At 42.4% G+C, this 21,269-nt stretch overlaps 1 protein-coding gene across 1 annotated transcript in view; it reads left to right on the top strand.

Moving 5' to 3' along the window:
* The window catches only part of Tmem131 (transmembrane protein 131), a 125,648-nt gene that overhangs the window by 90,997 nt on the left and 13,382 nt on the right, over positions 1 to 21,269 (top strand). Inside the window, exons 11-29 of the mRNA XM_051204542.1 lie at positions 334 to 395; positions 3,886 to 3,994; positions 5,773 to 5,881; positions 6,512 to 6,665; positions 6,745 to 6,915; positions 8,226 to 8,336; positions 8,422 to 8,556; positions 9,007 to 9,111; positions 10,530 to 10,616; positions 11,363 to 11,515; positions 11,613 to 11,688; positions 11,827 to 11,944; positions 14,517 to 14,655; positions 14,760 to 14,869; positions 15,221 to 15,287; positions 17,853 to 18,004; positions 18,446 to 18,588; positions 19,148 to 19,334; positions 20,346 to 20,531. Of these exons, the coding sequence (XP_051060499.1) occupies positions 334 to 395; positions 3,886 to 3,994; positions 5,773 to 5,881; positions 6,512 to 6,665; positions 6,745 to 6,915; positions 8,226 to 8,336; positions 8,422 to 8,556; positions 9,007 to 9,111; positions 10,530 to 10,616; positions 11,363 to 11,515; positions 11,613 to 11,688; positions 11,827 to 11,944; positions 14,517 to 14,655; positions 14,760 to 14,869; positions 15,221 to 15,287; positions 17,853 to 18,004; positions 18,446 to 18,588; positions 19,148 to 19,334; positions 20,346 to 20,531 (2,374 nt within the window). The remainder of the gene's footprint in view (positions 1 to 333; positions 396 to 3,885; positions 3,995 to 5,772; positions 5,882 to 6,511; positions 6,666 to 6,744; positions 6,916 to 8,225; positions 8,337 to 8,421; positions 8,557 to 9,006; positions 9,112 to 10,529; positions 10,617 to 11,362; positions 11,516 to 11,612; positions 11,689 to 11,826; positions 11,945 to 14,516; positions 14,656 to 14,759; positions 14,870 to 15,220; positions 15,288 to 17,852; positions 18,005 to 18,445; positions 18,589 to 19,147; positions 19,335 to 20,345; positions 20,532 to 21,269) is intronic.

The following is a 21,269-nucleotide window of genomic DNA, read 5'->3' as shown; positions in this document are numbered from 1 at the left end:
GCCACCACCTTCAGTTTGCTCTGCTTTGAATATGGTAAATTTGCATTGTAATTGCCTTGTTGGGAAACTAAGTGGGGTTCACTAAGAGTTATTCTACAATTTTGTTCCGTTTGATCTGGTTATTTAAGCTGTGTGTGATCGGGGCACCTCCTGTACAACAAAGGAAAACCCTGATGAGTAGTGACTCTTTCCTCATGTTCCTTTTGTTAACAAGATTGTCACTGTGCTTCACATTCTAGAGTAATTTCAGCTTGATATCTAATAAGGTAAAGATTCTGATTTTCTATGAAGCACATCTTTTAAAGAAATATTTCTTTTCCTCCATTTTAACAGATCTACCAAAAGTTTTAAATCTTCATTTACTAAATTCAGGAACAAAGGATGTACCAATAACAGTAAGTTTTTTTCTGCACCCCCCCAGTGTGTGTGTGGGGGGGGGAGAGGGGAGAGAGAGATTTTTGCACCAGAGTTCAGTGCTTGCTTGCTCTGTATTGTGGTAGCCTACTGATTCTTGGTTTTATATGGAATATGGGAATATCCATCCCTTTACTCATTCATTTAATAATTATTTAAACATCAGCTATATATTATTACTATGACCAAAAGTGGAGCCATGAGTCAGAGCCCCACAGTGCCCTCCACCACTGAGCTCGCTTTGAAACCTGGCTTCTTGGGTTCATGAAGGTGCACGGAGAAAAGGATCTGGTCTTACTGAAGAGAGCAGTGCATGCTGTAGGAGAACACGGTGGCTGCTTTGGCACAAGTGTAGATGATAAGAGACCAGCCACCGCTGTCATGGTGTTCAGTTAGCGAGGTCACAGGAGCTTAGACTTCTCTCCTACATACACTGCAAACTGAGTTTTCAGAGAACTTAAATCTTCTGTTTACTTCAGCATTCCTTGCATATTAGATTAGAAGCTGGTGCGTTTTTGGAAATGTTGTTACCCTCTACCATTCCCTATACATGTGCAGCTTTAGGCCGGGCTAAGCAGTGCTCAGTATTGAAGTTTTGTTTTGTTAGTTCCTCTTCCTAGAACTGATCTTCTTTTTAAACACTATAGTCCTCCTCGGTGCAAGATAGCCATACTGGTGACTCTAATAGAGCTCCTCACCTGGTGAGGGACAGAGCACCCACATTCAGGCCCGCCTGTCTATCATGTATCTTTGAGAAAATAGCCTTTCTGAGGTAAGCACTAATGTGCCTGATATGTCTTCAAAGGAAGGCCTGCCTGCGTGAGGGTTCCAAGCTAGCTGATGAATAGGAATCATTTAGGAACTTTACCAATATCAGCTTGGTGTTCGCTTTAGCGAATTTATGCACTAAATATTGGGTTCAGTTGCTATGTACTAATGGGTTTTCCTCTTGCTTGCTAGCATGCTTCTATGGGTTTCAATGTATCTTGGACTCTTTGGAGGCAGGATCTCACTGTATAGCTCTGGCTGGCCTGGACCTCACAGGTTGGCTTTGAACTCAGGGATGCACCTGTCTCAGCCTCCCAAGGGCTGGGATTAAAGGTGTGCACTAACTTCTTGGACTCTTGTTCTCGCTGGAATTGTTGACTATCATAAGAAAAGGCTAAAAGTATATTATGAATGTGTGCAAGCTGCCTTTCCTGAGAATGTTGCCATATTTTCATATGTCTTAATTATTCTTGAATAAGTAGTAGTTAGTAACTAACACTAAATGATTACTATAAATAAGTTTATTATAAGGTAATGATTTTGTATTTTTCATGTTGTCACCAGAATGAACTTTTTAAGTATTTTGCTGATTTTTTTTTTTTGCTTTTGTTTTTATTTCCTTTGACAAATAATTTTTACCTGATAATTAAGGTTTATTTTCATGAGTGAACAGTTCAGAACAGTTCTTTATGCTGACAACAATTCTGTCTTAGCAAAAACCAAAACGTGTTCTTTCCTGCACAGCTTTGTACAAGCTGCGGCCACTCAGAACATGCTGATGAGCCACCTCAGTATGTGAGCGTGTTGGGACATGGCTGGGGTTCCGTTGTTGCTGGCTCACACACAGTAGCCAGTGAAGGAGGTAGCTATGCTGTGCCAGCCCTCTGAGACCTCTGCTTACAAGGCAGGTCTCTACCAAGCTCAAGCTCCAAGTAGCAAGTAAATGGAATCATAAAACTTTGTAGACAAATTAATACCTTAGAAAATATCTACTCCAGTCTCCCATGACGTTTTTACAGGTGGGAAAAATGAACCTGAGTATGTGGTAGCTTGGTTAGGCTCCGACTGTGTCAGTGCTGGGTTAGCATACATATATTCTGCTGTGCTGGGTTAGCATACATATACTCTGCTGCTTTCCCTCTCTTGGGTCCCTGCCAGGATAATAGTTAATGTGGTAAAATAGTATAATGGAGCTATCTTCTGTATGTAGCTTAGCTAAAAGTTCAGACAGTTCTTTATTTAATCTCAAAAATACATGCATCCCTTTAGGGAATGGAGAGATCTGCTATTAACAGTAAGCTGTATTGAAAAGTAAAATATTAAACAAATCATCCAGTTCCCAACTCCAGTCTGAGATGGAAATGAGAAAGCATCCTTCAAGAAAAAGTGAGGCAGTTGAAAAGATAGGATGCTGAAAGCCAGGGCTATTAAGAACTGCAAGCATCATCCTTAGGTCATCACCTAGGACCTGTAAGGACTTGGTAGCCGCCCAGGGCTAAAGGCAGTACACGGGAAAGTGAGCTGCCCTGGCAGGCCCTGCAGTTACTGTAACCCTCTTAGGTCCCGCCATAGCAGACACCAAGTGTCTTTCTTCACATCTTCTCACTTGCCTACTGTGCAGTCAGGGGGTTCCCGTTCGCGTTCGCTGTTCGTTTGCTGTTGGGCCTGGGTAGGGTTCTCCTTTATCAGTGGATAGAAAGGAGCCCAGTGACTGTCAGCCTGGGCGTGAGTGTAACTGAGCTCCACACATGGAAAATCTTTTCTGTGGGAAGCAATGGCTTTGCATCAGGCTCACGGCACTGATTATTTATCATTTGGTAAGTACTTTGATTCAGGCCAGTGTGCAGTACCGTGACTCCATGAACAGTGGGATGTCAGTGACCTACACTGTCAGGGACCCTGGCTTCCACCCTCCTCTCGGTGCCCGACAGTGAAAACATCGCTGTATAATGTGAGGCCAGCCTAGTCTACTCTCTTTATCAGAACAGTGGGGGAGAGGGTTGGAATCTCTTTTGGTTTAACTGATTTGTATCATTAAGGGCAATAAGAAATAACTAGACCTGACAGTGTGTTTATTTTTTAAATATACACTATAAATACATACCATTCACTGGGTTTTGATGCTGTTTTTGTTTGGGTTTTTTTGTTTTGTTTTAATTTTAGGTTTAGTTGTGTGAATAGACCTGATTTTCTAAGTTGAAAGCATTCTAGTCTCTCTTTCAAGTACCTCTGTAGTTGGCCTTTCTGCCCAGTGCACAGCTCGTGGTACAGCCTGCGCTTTGACAGGGGGCCTTGCTCACGTTGCCAGGGTGTGCAGAACAAACGCAGAGCCCACCTGAGTGTCACAGCACCTTCCGTGTGCCCATTCTTCCCACTGGAGGGCAGCTCCATAGCACCCGAGTGTATGGATTTCTTCAAGACACATAGGTCTCAAGTTGTCTTCCTGTCCCCTTTGCTCACAAAGTAGGCATTCATGGAGAAATTTATGTTTTCCCTGTGTGTTTGTCCTTAGAGTCACACTTGCACTAACCTTACACCTGCTTTCTTTGCCATCGCTTTGTTTCATAAGGTGCTCTAATGAAAGTAAGGGTTAGCACTTGTCCTATTTCATTTACAGCTATGATAGACATTAAGCCTTAATTTTGAGTGTGCTTTACTTTCTAGATAAACTACTGAACTAAGATTCTGTGTTTTCCTTTGCAGAGTGTTCGACCTACACCGCAAAATGACGCTATAACGGTACATTTTAAACCAGTTACATTAAAAGCTTCTGAAAGTAAATATACCAAGGTTGCAAGTATTAGTTTTGATGGTAAATATTATTTTTTTTTCTATCATAGAGTGGTATTATTTTGATAAACTAGAAAACATCTCTGTTGATGGACTAATATAGAAATCCAAATGTAACAGTACTACCTCAGTTGATTTCCCCCCCCCCCCAATCACTAACTTTTTTGTTCTTTTTTTTGTTGTTGTTGTTGTTTTTGTTTTGTTTTTAGAGACAAGGTTTCTCTGTGTAACAGTCCTAACTGTCCTGGAACTTGCTTTGTAGACTAGGCTGGTCTTGAACTCACAGAGATCCACCTGCTTCTGCCTTCCAAGTGCTAGGATTAAAGGCATGCTCCACCTGGCTTAATTTATTTCATTCATAAAGTATAACTTCATAAACCTAAATCAGTATTCACAATCTAAAAACATCAGCAAATACACTAGGGTTAGGATATTTCTGTAATCTGGGATAACCAGTCAAGGGTGTCATAATTTACCTTAATTATGAAGTCATTAGTTGCTTTAATTAAGTGATAATGTATTTAACATTCACAAGCACACTTAGGTTTATGGGCAAAAATATTCTTCATAGCATTTTTATATGTTGACTTTTTAAGCAAAGCAGACAGTCCTGCCTAAGCATAAATAATAGCCTTTATGTTATAATTGTCCGATTAGCTATTATTTCAGATATATGTAATATGTGTCATTTGAAGTGTTATCCCACATCTACAGCCATAATTCCCTGAATGTGCCCAGTCCCACCTGAAACATTAGCTCAGACATAAGCATTTTTACAGTCTGTCTTTATCCCATTTTCAATTGCTATAGGAGAAATTTAATGAATTTGCTATTGTACATTTTAAATACTGACTTAACAGCTGCTTAACTAGATATGTGATTAAGTAAGAGCTGAAACTCGGAATAGGGCCTGTGTCTTCTGTAGCCTCCTGACCCTGAACTCCTGTGCTGAAACAGAGTCTCTGTGATTCCAAGAATCCAGAGCTTGACTTCACTGGTGAGGCATGAAAGGATGGAATGAAGACGGCAGCGGAGAGGGTCTTCTTCATTCAGCTCATGCCCGGCTCGTGGCTTTTCTCTGTGCCACACTGCCTTGTTGATATCTTCAGCAAGACGGGGCCATAGCAGCACTATTCCTTTCTTCTCAGTGCGGCCGGCCGTGCGCTACCAGTGCTCAGCAGCTGGCAGCAGTTTTGCCTCCCAGGGGACACTTGGCAGTTTTCTGGAGACACTTTTAGTTGTCACAGTTGGGTATCCTACAGTGTCTGCCCCAGGAGTTAACCTGGCTCACATGCTCACCATGCTGAGATTAAGGTTAAGGGACCGGCTGTCCTAATGTGAACTAGAGCGTCAAGCTATAGAGAAGTGACTTGTGCTCACTTGTAGTGACTACTCTGTTTCAGCACAGGAAAATATCCTGATTTCCATATGAAATATGTGTTACGTATGCAAATGTATGGAACCTTTCCCTTTTCTTTTTGAAAGATCCTCTCAGTTTACATAAAGTCACTCAGACTCGGAAGCAGTACAAAGTAACAGGGCAGACTGCATGGCCCAACAGTGCAGGCTTACTCACCACCAAGTCTGACAGCCTGTTTAGTCCTTGAAAATGCACATGGTCGAAAGAGAGAAGACTCCCACAAATTGTCCTCAGACCTCCACGAGTGTGCCATGACAGGCTCACCAGCACTCACGTGAATCATACAGACACACAAAATAAGTAAATGTAGTTCTTTAAGTTTGAAACACATGTAAATAGACCTTTTAAACATGACTGTTTCTTTATATGCTTCCTTTCAGCTTCAAGAGCAAAAAAGCCACCTCAGTTTTCTGGGAAAATAACTGTTAAAGCGAAGGAAAAAAGTTACTCTAAACTCGAAATACCCTACCAAGCAGAAGTTCTAGATGGGTGAGTTCTGCCTTCAAAGGAGCTTTTAATGTTCTGTTTGTTCATCTAACCAAATGGGATGGTTGTGACCTGAAAAGGAAATCTTTCTGCATCTTGTTTATTTCTGATTTATGGTTCAGAAGTGAATCTGTGTTTTTTTAAATATTTAAATTATTTGAACCATTTTCATTCCGTTACTCTGTTTATAACATTCAGACTCTCTCTTGTCACCCCTCTGTGACTTGGGACAAGCGTTTGTTTTCATCTATAAACTCTTAAGTCCCTCATTGACCCTTGACTTATAAATGGCCTCTGAGATGTAACTTTCTCCTTGTACTTTTAGTAGTAAGTGTTGTAGTAACACACAACCTGATAGGTCCTCACCGTAACCACGCTTTGTGTTCTCATCAGAGTTAGCCATCCTGTTAGTATATTCTTCATTCCAGCAATTGCATTTTGTATCATGAGCCGGGAACCCTCTTTCTATTGTATTTCAGTATTTTGTAAGCTAAATTTTAAGCCATGTGGTCAATCTTAGTTGTAAAGATAAATGCCAGTTCTGTGGTCCTTCGTGCTAAATGTACACTATTGGACCTTAAGTTAACAAATGGCAATGAGGAGAGTTCATCTTGTTTTGTTTTCTTCCAATAGCTATTTGGGTTTTGATCACGCCGCAACGCTGTTTCACATCCAGGACAGTCCTGCTGACCCAGTGGAAAGGCCAATTTACCTGACTAACACTTTCAGTTTTGCGATCCTCATTCATGATGTGTTGTTACCCGAAGAGGCCAGAACAATGTTTCAGGTGCGTCCCAGCCCGTCTTGCCTTCATTCTGCTGCTGTACCACTAGATGGCACTAACCTTTGCTTCCTTCTCTTCCCAGGTTCACAACTTCAGCAAGCCAGTTTTAATTCTTCCTAATGAGTCAGGGTACATTTTTACCCTGTTTTTTATGCCATCCACATCATCCGTGCACATAGACAACAACATTTTACTTGTTACCAATGCCTCTAAGTTTCATTTACCTGTGCGGGTGTACACAGGCTTTTTAGATGTAAGTATGTTATCAAGGTCCCGTTTGTGTGCTGGGTGTTGCCAGGCAGTTGGTCTGCATTCCTGTTTTACCCTGCCCAGTCAGTACTCTCAGGAGACATAGTGTATCACCCCATCTGCAAAGACCTCCTTCCAGGGTCTCCAGACAATTCAATCTTGGGATTGTTATTCTTCAGTCTCCAATGGAAATCCGTCTTAGAATCCACTGCAGATGCCCAAAGTCATGGGTATTTCAGTCCATTATAGAAAATGGAGTAGTATTTGTAGGCCAGCAATGAAGACCAAGGACGTGGAACCCACTGATATGGAAGGCTACTGTGTCAACTAAGTTTAACTTAGAAATTAGAGGAAATCGTAGTAAAATGGAATCCTTAGGATAATATGTGATACGCTGTGTCACTTTGCCTTAAGGAAAGCACTTATGGCTTTTTGGGGCATGGGGGCATATGTGAGTCCCTGGAATCACTGCCCTTGCTTCTTAGGGCATATATAAAACAAAATAAGGATTGCTTGAACACAGGCACTACGCTGCCACCATAGTCTTTCTGAAACCTGTGTGATTAATGAGTGGGTAGTTATAGTATGGATACATAGGAGAAAGGGATGATTCTTATCCCCGATGGGACACCACAAGCCTTCCTTGACTACTCAAAGTCACATGCAATTGAAAACTTATGAATTACTTACTCTCTGGAATTTTCCCCATGATATATTTGACTCCTTTAATTCCAGTCTCTACCTAGAGCTTTTCTACATTATTTTCTCTTGGTTTATTTTTAAATTTTTAAATTATAATGAGAAAAGTCTAAAACTAAGATAAATGGAAGGAGAATAATGGGGCAGGGACAATGTTAGGAAGTGAAGGGCTCACCTTGATTATTAAAGCTGGGAAACAGCAGGGCCAGAGAGGGAAGAAGAAAACTCGGAAGTAACGATTCACATTTGGGTAAGTAAGATACATCCAACACGGCAGCAAGCGGTCTTCACAGGGCAGAAAAGGAGCAAGCGGGAAAATGCCAGACAAAGCTGTGCTAAGTGTGGCCAGTGAAAGAACCCTGAATAAGTGATGCTGAATAAGTGGTGAGACCACGGACTTTGAGGGCTCCTGGCTTCCCCTTGCTCTGCAGGGAAGTGGCTGCTCAGGAAATGCTCCCCTTCCATCCCTGTTTCCTCCGATTGGTGTCTGTATACATAAGATGAGACACAGAAACTGTAGCGCCTCCTAGTGGTCACTTTGTTTGGTAACGTTTTTGTTACACACATGTGATTTAGTGGTTAATACAGTCCTTTTCTCTCTCTCTCTCTCTCCAGTACTTTGTATTGCCCCCCAAAATAGAAGAACGCTTCATAGATTTTGGAGTACTGAGTGCTACAGAAGCAAGTAATATTTTATTTGCAATTATAAACAGCAATCCAATTGAGGTAAAGAAATCATTTTTATTTTCAGTCACACTGAGGATTTCATTTTTTGTGTTGCAAGATCACTTTTGTGTTTTTCTCTTTGAAGCTGGCTATAAAAAGCTGGCATATCATAGGAGATGGCTTATCAATAGAACTGGTAGCCACAGAGAGAGGCAACAGAACTACGGTGATTGCGAGCCTTCCAGAGCTGGAGAGGTCCTCGTTGCCCGACCAGTCCCCAGTGAGTGAATGTGATTGCTGCATCTTCGGGTTAGACGGGGGTTGAAGCCACAGTAGGAGAGCACTGTCAGTGCCCTGCTCAGCTGTATCTTGATGTGCGTCCTAATGGTAATGACGGGTGGATGTTGGAAGGGCCTCATGGACATCGTCTACTCCCTACATTCCTTTTGTGATGAGGGAGGGCCCTGAAGCCCAAAGACTTTAAGCCTCCCTTATCATGAGTGGCAGAGCAAGTGAAATTGGAACGATCCGATCCATATCACACTGGCATGAAAGGGGAATGTCTCAGGGAGTCAGCGCTCTAATCTACAATGCGCTGGCCATGGCATGTGGCAACCGGATGCCATACGGGTCTGTGTGGGTATAGCATACCGCTAGGATGATCCTTCCCACTTGAGTAGGAGACTTCGTCTTGCATGGCTAACAAATGACGCCATTTTTACTGTTTCAGGTAACGTTGGCTTCAGGACACTTTGCAGTGTTCAGGGTCAAACTTACCGCCAAGAAACTAGAAGGGGTTCATGATGGAGCCATACAGATCACAACAGACTATGAGGTAAGCACAGGACTACGGAATTCACACCATGAATTTTCCTGACACTTTCAGTGTTACTAAGCGTGTATGTTCGTAGAGCTTTTTAGTTTTTATAGGAATAGAAAACTACATTTATTTAAAGTTGGTATACCAATGTCACGCCTTTAAAACTGACTGACCTTTTAAGAACCACTTGAAAAGTCTGGTTTGTTGCCTCCAGTTTTCTGCTAAAGCTCGTACTTTCTTACTAAAACAGGACTTCAGAAAAACGCCCTTAGCACATTTAGCATTACCCTATTAAAACCCTGCCTGCAAGGTTGCCACATGGCACAGGCCTGGCTGAATTTCTGAGCTGCATGTCTCACTCTGCACTCACGTTTGTGTAGAGTTTATGTTGTGTTCATTCAATAAGATTCTGAATGCATGTATTTCTGAGTTTTTTTCCTTATTTTATACTTTTGACTTTTTTGATTTTTTGATGAAGATACTGGAACTTACTGTGTAGCCTAAACCAACCTTGAACTAGCATCTTCTCGAGGGCTGGGAATATAAGTGTAGGATTGTTAACCTGCCTCACACCTAAATATTTTGAACTTAATACTTAAAAGATCTTTGAATAGTTAAGTACTACTGAATTCAACAAGGTGTGGTATCTTTGTCCTCTTGAGTGTTTTCAGCTCACACAGATCCCCTGAGACAAGGTTTTTGTTAAGTGGATGAGAATGAAATTAAGCACAAGGACTGGGAAGCTCAGGAGTTAGTAGCCTGGCTGCTCTTCCGAGGACTCGGGTAGCTCCTGAAGCTCCTGAAGCTCCAGGCGCAGGGGACCCGGTGTCCCTTTCTGGTCTCTGCAGGGACCAGGCACACGTGTGGTAGAAGGTATGCAAGCAAAATACCCATACACATAAAAGTTAATGACAAAGATAAAACTGTAAAGATTAAATACTCTCATATAGTGCATTCATAACTCATTTGTGGTGCTAATTAGGAGTAGACTGAAATTCTAACTCCAGAATATTCAGTTGGTCTTTGTAACGTGGGTTGAAATCTATTTCTGTCTATCATAAAATTACTGAATTATTTAGCTGTAGAAATCCTGGGTTTTTATAGATGTTGTTTAGGAGTACAGCTTTCCTTTTTAATCTCTAAGGGGACTTGCATTTTGAAAAATCTGTCTTTATTCTTTCCCTATGACTTGGCCTTAACTGTTTCAGCAGGTAAGTGAGTAGTCACTGGAAATGTATTGTTGTCATTTTATAGAGAACCTTGAGCAGATTAAAAAGCTTTCAGGGTGGTTTCAATACTGATTTTGAGTCATTGCCAGTATATGACACAAAATAAACTTAGTTTTTCACCCTGAAACAGTGAAGTAATTATGAGTACCAAACGCCTCAAACTTCTTCCCTGACTTCATGGCGGTCTGCCTTTTCACTCCACAGATCCTAACCATTCCTGTGAAAGCTGTGATTGCCGTGGGCTCACTGACCTGCTTCCCAAAACACATGGTCCTTCCCCCTTCCTTCCCAGTAAGACAATTTATACTACTTCTTGCTGTTTTCCATTGCCTTTACCTCTGTGTTCATAGCTCAAACGGGCAAGTTATTTACTGTTTTCATCTTGTATCGTAAGGTGTGAAGCATTGTACCAGATTCTATAGAGGGTACCGAGTGGGGTAAGAAATAGGACCTCCCCCCCAAAAAAAAAGACTTTCTATGAATGAGGCAGTGGGGCCTGGCCTTATAGGGAGTGGAGGTTGCTCTACGAAGAATAAAGGGGCTGAGGGAGCAAGCACCCTGCAACCTAACTTAGGGCTTGCAGGCAGCGCCGAGTGATAGCATTGGGTAACCTGACGAGGCACCCGGGGGTAGGAGTAGGTAGAGGACTCAACTGTACCTTAGAGTTTGACCCTTGAGGAGAAGAAACAAGAAAGGTGCTGGATTTTTGAGGCAGAGTCAGGATGCACTGGGCAAATGTAGAAATGTTTCTCCCTTGGATAGGAGATATGAGTGCTGTACTTAACAAAGCCTAAATTCAAGACTGTTCCCTCCTCAATGTAAAATTTTAATTAATAAGTTCAACATATTTAAGTACTTCTGTGACATGTCACGAAGCAACAACAAAGATTGATTTGGTGCTTTTCTTTTGAATGAGGGGATGGATGCATTTGGGGGTCAATTGCAGATTTAAAGATTATCAACTGATGAAAGTTCTGAATGTCTTAGCTGCAAAGTTGGTCATATACAACTGAATTTGTTTGTTTTTCTTCCTTCAGGGGAAAATAGTTCATCAGAGCTTAAACATTATGAATTCCTTCTCACAGAAGGTGAAGATACAGCACATACGGTCTTTGTCAGAAGATGTACGGTTTTACTACAAACGATTACGGGGCAACAGGGAAGACTTGGAGCCGGGGAAAAGGTCAAAGGTTTGTTGTGTTTGGGAAGTGCCAGCTGGCGACAGTGCTTTGTGACTGTGACCATGTGTGCATTAGGCACTCATGGCTACCCTTTGCTTCTTTGTAGATTGCAAACGTTTATTTTGACCCTGGGCTACAGTGTGGGGATCACTGCTACGTCGGCTTGCCTTTCCTATCCAAATGTAAGTCCTCTTGTCTCCCCCTCCCTTCTCTGTCCCCACCAAACAGCGTGCCAGCTTTGGGAACTGTGCAGCTCACTGGAAGGGATATTGGCAAGTGGGTTAGGTTGAGTCCGTGCTGACGTGCGCTTCCTCTTTTAGCGGAACCCAAAGTGCAGCCTGGGGTGGCCATGCAGGAGGACTTGTGGGATGCCGACTGGGACTCACATCAGAGCTTGTTCAAAGCGTGGATGGGAATAAAGGAGAATGCAGGTCACAGGTACGAGTCTCCGCTTATTGAAGGGCTTTCTAAATGTCACTGTGTCTTCATATCGCTTATTTTGCTTTACAGCTAAGATAATGGGCCTAGTTCAGAATGTTGTCACATTGACAGTGTTGCTGAGAAATTCATACACTCCTATTTGCTCTTTTCTCCAGTGCGTGAGGTCTGTCCTTTAAATCAAAGGAACGTGAAATTGTGCTTATCTATAGCGACTGCTGTGTTAACTTTAGACACTCTTATGCATGAGAAAAAGACCTTCCTGAAAGGCAAGTTAGGCTCACTCCCTACAGGAGAACAAATTTATTTGTCCCTTGTGAACGAATCTACCTCCTTTTTCAAGTGCTTCTCTCTTGCCAGAGGCATAAGGGCCCCTTCAGGGGGCTCTCCATTGCAGATAGAAAATAAGCAAATATTTAAGATGTAGCTTTTATATTATAAAAGCTGACCCTTTCATAGATGTTAGAAAAGAACTTTTCCAGAAACAGAAACATTGACAAGTAGACTTGGTTATATATTTGTCAAAATTAAAATAGTCTACCATAAGAGTATTATAAGCCATTGACTACTTTCTTATTAACTTTTTAGTTAGCACACAAAGAATGGTTATCGCTGACATTTTCATGCACATACGATTATGCTTTATTCTTACCTTTCTACCCCTTCACTGGTTCTCTTCTTCCCCTCAGAGGGCCCCTACTTCCGTTCTCGTGACATTTTCCCTTACCTCCCCTTGGCACCTCTTTTCCCTCCCTTGAGACCTTCTTCTCCTGGCTCCTTCTACACTTGGCTATTTTAACTGGTGCAGTGAAAAAATAGGCTTTTTGCGAATATCTCTACAGTATGCTGACTTAGTGACCTTAGGGAATGTCCCCTGGATAGTAGAGATATAATAGTTAGTTTTCAAGGAACCTCCATATTGATTTTTATAATGGCTGTGCAAGTTTACATTCTTACCTGCAGCAAACACAGGTTCACCCACCCATCCTCACCAGGGTCTGTTGTTGGCAGTTAGTTGGTCAGGGTGTGTGTGTGTGTGAGTGAGTGTGTGTGTGTGTGTGTGTGTGTGTGTGTGTGTGTGTGAGTGTGTGTGTGCTTCAGTAATAGCCACCCCTCTGAATCTCAGAGCAGTTTAATTTGTTTTTCCCTGAGGGCTAAGGATGTTGCGCACTTTTTCAAATGTTCTGGACGTTTTTATTTCTTCCCTTGAGAACTGTGTGCTCAGCTAAGCCCATCTCATGAGTTCTTCTGTCCACTAGATGGTTCAAACCATTAACTGTTGAACTGAGAGATTCTATATTGTAAGTTTCCTTAAAGAAACTTGTTTTTTTTTTTTTTTGTTTTTTCCATTAAAAATGGTCCCACTGAGTACACAAAGACTTGTAATAAACTTGCAAAGACCTGGTGATTAGAGCTTTCCTTTGTTCCAGTGTCTCCACAGTGGACCTTGTAGAGAGTAGTCTCCAAGTGTCAACGTCCAAGTATGAGTGAGTAACTCATCGGTGCTGCCCTGGGTTCCGCAGCCAGGCAGCCTCTTACCCATCACAGTCTTCCAGCGTGCACCTATCCAAGGCCCTGGGCTCCCGTCTGCCCGCTGCCTCCCTTCCCTGCCCTGGCGGCACAATGAGTAAAGCGCTCTCCGTGCACCTACATTTGCATTGCCTCGTTGACATCTGCCCTAGATTATTGAATCTGTCCTTTTAAATGTTTTGAGGACTGGTCTGCTGATGCGGTTCAGTGGTTAGAGTGCTTGTCTAGCACACAGAAGGTGCTGGGTTCTATCATCAGCACCACCAAGAAGAAAATTTTATTTGAAGACATATGTCCACTTCACTAATGCTGCTGGAACTAAGACTTGTCATCCTTCACATACTCAGTACAGAGCTAGCAGGGATTGGTACATTGACAGCTCTTTGTGCCAGAGTAGACACACAGCATACATCATTGAAAGAGTGATAACGTTGCATGCCCAGTAATAAAGGGGACATCTGTATCACCTCCTCTAAGACTCTGGAATATCTCCAAAGAGGAGGAAGAGCATATGGGCCGGGGAAATAGAGGTAGTGGTGAGGGACCCTGAACTTCTCCACATGGCATACTTGCAGCCTTGAACTCACAGCTGTGATCACCTGTACAAGATCTCCACAAAACCAGGCCTGTCGGCACCCTAGTGTGGATTGCGGTGGGTTCCATGATGATTTAGGCAGATAATGGTTGATGTGGGAGGGAAAGACATGTTTCTCAGTGGTATAGATGTAAGGTAAACCGCAAACTCGCATTCCCACACTCCTGTAAACTACCCTAATGAAACTCATTGGGCCCCTACAACCCCCCAATGAAAATGGCGGGGGAGGGGCAGGGTAATGAGTATTGAAAGAAATAAATCGTGTGTGTGTGTAAAACTAATCTCATCATTGTACAATATTAACATTTTAAAGTTAAAAATCTTTTTAAAATAGGATGAGTAAGCTTTTTTTAAGAACCAGAAAAAAAATCTCAAGTACAATTTCTTAGATTGAGAAAACTCAAATGTTTTGTTTTTTGTACACTGATTTAGAAATTGTTTTTCTAGGTTGAATGCTATGTTTGAAGTAAATACAGACCTTCAAAAAAATATAGTATCAAAAATCACTGCCGAGCTGTCCTGGCCTTCCATCCTTAGCTCTCCCCGGCACGTGAAGTTCCCACTCACCAATACTAACTGCTCTTCAGTAAGTACTCAGATGGGGCAAGCATTCAGACATGGGCTTCTTTAGGAAGTAGCTACTCTAGCCCTGTAGGAATCTCCACTAACACATCTTGGCTTTGCTTTAAGGAAGAAGAGATTACCTTAGAGAATCCTGCAGACGTCCCTGTCTATGTCCAGTTCATTCCTCTGGCCTTGTATTCCAACCCTTCCATTTTTGTAGATAAGTTAATCTCAAGGTAAGCATTGCTTTAGACAGCCAAACCACGGACTTAGAGCTGGGCTCTGTAGTTGAAGTTCGCAAAAGTTTCCTGGGATTGGGTTGATACTGAACATCAAGAAAAGCTCAGCAGAATGTAAAAGAGTTACCATTTAAGATTTGTAAAGAGACAAAGCAATTCCAGTATTTTCCTTCTTAAAAAGGGAACAAGTTATTAATTTTAGCTGGTAGTCTGTAACCTTTTAATTGCTGTCAATGTGGTAGAATGATACTGGTCCCAAACCTGCCACAAGATAAGCTTGAGCTTGATAACCCTCCACAATCCCTAGTTGTGATGCTTATTAAGATTAATGCACACTTTTTATTTTAGGTTTAACTTGAGTAAGGTGGCCAAGCTAGATCTGAGAACACTTGAATTCCAAGTCTGCAGAAACAGTGTAAGTACAGGCTCCACACCATTTACTCTCTGTGTGGACCAGAGCCAATGGGAAGGGTACCTATAGCCCTTAAGCAGGGCTGAAGGCGGTTACTGCAGAAGTCAGAGCAGTTCAGGAATTGACATTGGGTCAGAAGAAAGGGGTGGGAAGGATGGGCAGTATACTGAGAAGGCTCCTCTTTGTGGGTGTTAATCCTCGTCAGCCCACAACAACCTGTCATAATATAGACTAGAAATTCTGAGACCATACACGAGGTATGCTAATGTGGCATTTTATTTTTATTAAGCATTAAAAGGGTGAGCTGAATCGCTTAAACTTGATTCCCACATGCTTCCTAATACAATTGTAAAAACCTCTAGCTGACTGTATCCATACCTGGCACAGCTGTGTGTTTAACTGAGTAGATACTGACTTTAAGAACCTACGAATAAGTTGATTTGTTCTGAGAGTGACAGCGCCCTCTGTTACTTGGGAAGTGAATCCTAGCTGCTTCGCTGCAGCAGATTTTGAAGGGAGGCTGCAGGCTGGCAGGGTCTCTTCCTTCGCTGCCTTCTGCCCAGTCAGACTCAAGCCTCCCTCAGATCCAGGACATTTGTCCTTTCCGTACGACCACGTAGTGCTGTGCAGGAAGTGCGTCCCAGCTTTGTCCAACCGGTTGCCTTGTAGTTTTTCAGTCAGAAGGCCTAGAATGCAAACTGGTGGGTTAGACAGCCCTGGGGTCCGGTGTCTTCTCTTGGGACCTTGCTTTGCTTCTCCAGTCCACTAAATGCCATTACAGCAAGCAGCGCACTGGAGTCAGTGAGAATACTCATTGACTGTAACTGCTGTCTTCTGCCTTTGTAGGGAAATACACAAAGAAGTGGATGAGCTAACATGAGTTTTAAGAGTTGATCTCATAACAGCAGTATCTGCAAGACATGAAACACTGCACTAGACTTTAGAATACAATAAATGAGTGTTCTGGACCTTGGGAATGTTCTAAAGAAGAAATTCTAAGGGTGAAAACAGAATTGCTTCTCTTTCTGTCATGTACAGAGCTACAGCGACATGAGTAACATGTTGAAATTTAATAAACTGCGTTTGTTAGAGACCTTTTATTCATTACAAGGACCGAGTGGGAAGCAAACAGTAGCGACAGGAGATTTAGCGCCACTGAGAGCTCCCTCTGGGGAGTCGGCAGGGTTCGCCTCCCTACTCTTCTGATAGTGCAAATGGCATCCGAAGAGAAGCGAGTCACATCCAGAGAAATTTCTGAGATACCCAGGGATCCCTTGGTCAGTCTGAGAGCCCACCACTAAACAACTGTGGAATGAGTCCCTTTGTACTGTCCCGGGCCATGGCACCACCCTGAAGTGCTTCCCAAGCCATCAGAGTTGAGATAAGCTAGTATTTATCTACATACATACATACAGCCTATCATGTCAAAGACAGGGCTGGACCTGATGTCTCACACATTTAATCCCAGCACTCAGGGGTCTCTGAGCATGTAAAGCCATCCAAGGCTACACAGTGAGCCCCTGTCTCAGAAAGGCAGCATAGCGAGGGGTGTGTTACCAAGAGTGGCTTACAACCACTTAGGAACAGTCAGAACATTCCATTATCCTAGTAGATGTTAATAGAGAACAGTGTTGTTTTACCTCATAAGCAAGAGCTAAGTGATGTACTTCATCAAGCACATTATAGTACATTGTGTTTCACAAGTAGATGGATCTGTGTGTATTAACCCCAACCACGGCAAGAAAAGTAGAGAAAGCCACAGAACTCAGTCTTTCCAGTATGTTATTAGAACCGTGGCAACCCATCTCCCAGAATGTTTAAACCTAATCTTCTTTGAAAACCAGAATCCTGTGTCTTTGTGTTGAATCTCTCTCTCTCTCTCTCTCTCTCCCTCTCCCTCTCTCTCTGTGTGTGTGTGTGTGTGTGTGTGTGTGTGTGTGTGTGTGTGTGTGTGTGTGTGTGTTTGTTTTTGTTTTTTAACTAAAAACAAAACAACTTTGAACAACTTTGGTATAAATTCTTTTTTTAAATTTTAAACTGTTATGTCTTAAACTTCAGTCAAGCATCTACAAAGCAGTAATTAGGTGCCTATGTTTGACAGCACATATTCACTCTGGGTTTTGTTTGCTTGGGGCTTCTCTACACTTCCTGGGAGCAGTGCCAGCTGCGGTATCTGTAGGAACCTGGGGTGCTAATTGTTGCTCTGCCTGCCTCCCAGTCATGAGTGTTGGCTTTGTATTCATGCATCAAGCAGTTTATCCTTTCCTGTATGTGAGTTGTTTTGAACTTACACACACACAACATACTTTTTTAAAAAAATATATGTATACAAATGTAGAATGCATGAAAAACATAAGGACTTTAGTAACGTAGGAAATAAATTAATGCAGAATATGAAGTCTCCTTACTGGCTGCCCAGCTGTCAATGCCAGGGTCTAAAAACTCATGCGTACACTTTGTCTCTGTGACCAGTTTGAGAGGCTGTACTGGGGTCTAGAGAGGTAAGGGACAAATGCTTTCCCTAGAAACTATATTAATGACTCCTATTTGTTTATACAATGACTCAAGGCTCATCCACTGCAGAGTCCAACAGGATTTACAGAGGGTCTCTCTCGGCATTACGTTTTAAACCTCATTTTAAAACCTGGAGAAAAGAAGTCTGTGAAAGTAAAGTTTACTCCACTTCACAACAGAACTGTTTCTTCACTGATCATAGTCAGGTAGGTTCTGTGCGGAGTGTGCCTTCACTGATCATAGTCAGGTAGGCTCTGTGTGGAGTGTGCCTTCACTGATCATAGTCAGGTAGGCTCTGTGTGGAGTGTGCCTTCACTGATCATAGTCAGGTAGGCTCTGTGCAGAGTGTGCCTTCACTGATCATAGTCAGGTAGGCTCTGTGCGGAGTGTGCCTTCACTGATCATAGTCAGGTAGGCTCTGTGCGGAGTGTGTCTTCACTTTCAGTGCTTACCTTCACACCCTTATGTCACTCCAAACCATCAGTAGCATCTTCTCTACCGTGTGTGACATAAAGTGAAAAGTGTGCTCTTTGTGAGTTCTCACCCTTCAATAATTTTCTAGGCTTGCTTACAAAATGTTAGAACTTCTAAATCAAAAGATAGACAAAATTAAAGGGGGGAAATGTGTGATTCTTATTCTCACATAGAAACAACCTGACTGTGATGGATGCTGTGATGGTCCAGGGTCAAGGGACGACCGAGAACTTGAGGGTGGCAGGCAAGCTTCCAGGCCCAGGAAGTTCCTTACGCTTCAAAATCACAGAAGCATTGCTAAAAGACTGTATAGACAGTGAGTATTCCCACCTGAAGGGCCTGGCTTCTGGCATCTGCTTTCAAGGATGTCTCCATATGTGTATACCTGCCTTCCAGCCATTAATGTTTAAGATGCTAGGAGAATCCTATGTCTTACATTCAGGGTTGTTTGATTTAGATCTCTGGCAAGTTTATTCTGAATATGAAGAGTAAAACAAGTCATTTTTACCATGGCATATCGAAGTCTAGTAGGGTGATGAATTCCTGTAAACCTAGCACTTAGGAGGCTAGAGCAAGGGATCGTGAGTTCTAAGCCAGCCTAAACTATCTTGTCAGACAAGTCGGGTCAGGAGTACATACAGATACAGAGACCTTACTGCCAATAAATACATGAATGAATGAAATCTATTAATCAGGAATAAAATGACAGATCAAAGTGGAGTGTTTCCAGATGAAACCTGAGGAATGCTGATCTCTTGGGGATGTGGGGTTGACTCATAATGTCCAGCAAATAGATGCCCACAGCATGTACCTCATATACCCTGGAAGTACATGATAGCAAGATTTATCCATACATTTTATTTTTTTCCCTTTAGGTTTGAAACTAAGAGAACCAAATTTCACATTGAAAAGAACATTCAAGGTTGAGAATACTGGACAACTTGAAATCCATGTAGATACCATTGAAATCAGTGGGTATGCCTGCGAAGGCTACGGCTTTAAAGTGGTTAACTGCCAAGAGTTTGCACTAAGTGCCAACGCCTCTAGAGACATAATCATACTGTAAGTATGTGTTTGTTCATACTGGCTTAATTCAGTGACTCACTTCCCACTGCTGACACTGGAGCCATTTCCATACTGAGGAGTTAAAAGGTTTTTATTGGGGTCTCCAGGTGCCTCCTTGTTTAGGAGCACTGGCTGCTCCTCCAGAGGAGCTGGGTGTGAGTCTCAGTACTCACGTAGTTCCTGGAGGATCTGTCCTCTTATGATCTCCGCAGGGTGTGCATGCGTGTAGTGAGTGCACAGGCATACATGCAGGCAAAATACCCACACCATATGAAAATATGTAAATAATTTTTAAAAGATAAAGGTCTATCACAAATGTATTTGGTTTTGTTTTTCCAGCTTCAGCTAAAATATTTATTGCATGTTTTTGTTTCCACCATTGTAAAACTTCCTCTGCACATAAATCAGATCAGATAATCTTAGAAACTACTTTTTTTAGAAACCATTTTCAGTATTATTTTTAAGGTTGTTACAAGGCATAAGATGTTAGTGTGGCTTAGAGGTATCTCAGCCACAGAGCAAAGGCCTGTGCCTATCCACCGTATGCCATTGCTTCTGCGTGGTCTAACAATGTAAACTTACTCTGAAGACAGCCTTCAGGCCCCCAGTATTAGATGCAGTTATTTTAGTAATTGATAACTTATTACAAAATAATAAATAAGACCTCTGCCCTTGGTTAGATAACAATTCTGTGACCTTCTGTGGCTGTTGAGTCAGCACTTTCATGTGTACTAATTGCTACGTGCATGGCATAATACTTACCGGCTAAATGTCCAGGGAGAAGGAGGCACCTGCTGCAAGTGTGTACAGCTAATAAAAGACATCACAGACGACTGTAAGAATGTGCCGTGAGGGACAGCACAACACTAGGAATGGGATTGGTGGGGTTTGTTTTGTTAACAAAGTCATTAGGAATAAAGCCTAGATTCAAAACAAAACAGACAGAAGGGCCAGGACAGAGCCACGGAATCTGTTTCATACTGAACCTCCCCACTGTCCTTGTCTTAGGTTTACTCCAGATTTCACAGCTTCCAGAGTTATCCGGGAACTGAAGTTTGTAACAAGCAGCGGCTCTGAGTTTGTGTTTGTACTGAATGCCTCCCTTCCGTACCACATGCTAGCAGCCTGTGCAGAAGCTCTCCCCAGACCCAACTGGGAGCTAGCCCTGTACATCACCATCTCAGGAGTAATGAGGTACAGCGTGTCCCTTCAAGATTGCCCCTCTCTCTCAGTACCCACTCTGCCTCGCGCTTTTCTCGACAGACACCCCTGATTTGGTCAAGCTTGTATACTGGTGGGACAGTTACAACTGAACCATTCTTGGGTAGCATTGTACAATAAAGAAGTCCTATTACCTTTAACACTCCTTCCTTTAACAAATAACGGCTATGCTGATTCGTAAGGAAGTTGTGTGCCTAAGCAACATAAAACAGAGTAGAAATGTTTTTGAAGGCCTTTGCATCCTTATCTTTTTGCTATTTTTAAAGTGTATTTCAGAGAATCGAATTACATCTGTAGTTTATAGCTCCCTTACACATCCTTAAGGGAAAGAGGGTTGACCCTCCATCCAGTTGCTCTTGGTAAGGAAAACCTAGGCTGCAGGTGGCGTCACACGAAACTTGTGGGGTAAACTCGTGACTTTTAAAGTTGGTGTGCAGAGGCTGGGAGGGCTTAGTGGTTAAAGAATACTACTTCCACAGGGCCTGAGTTCAATTCCCAGCACCTGCATGGCAGCTCACAACCGTCTGTAACTCCAGCTCTAGATCTAATGCCCTCTTCTGGCGTCCGCTGGTTCTACACCTAGAACACCAACACACATGAAACCAAAACCCTGACCCACCATAAAACGCATAAGCGAATTAAAAATTAAATTGGTATACAGACTTTGTTTGATGTATAATGCTTTATTTTTGTCTTCTCTTTTTAAAAAAT

This window comes from Phodopus roborovskii, unplaced genomic scaffold, assembly GCF_943737965.1.
Source record: "Phodopus roborovskii unplaced genomic scaffold, PHOROB, whole genome shotgun sequence".
Lineage (NCBI taxonomy): Eukaryota > Metazoa > Chordata > Mammalia > Rodentia > Cricetidae > Phodopus > Phodopus roborovskii.
Note: the sequence above shows the minus strand (reverse complement) of the source record. Positions and strands in the feature narration are given on the sequence as shown.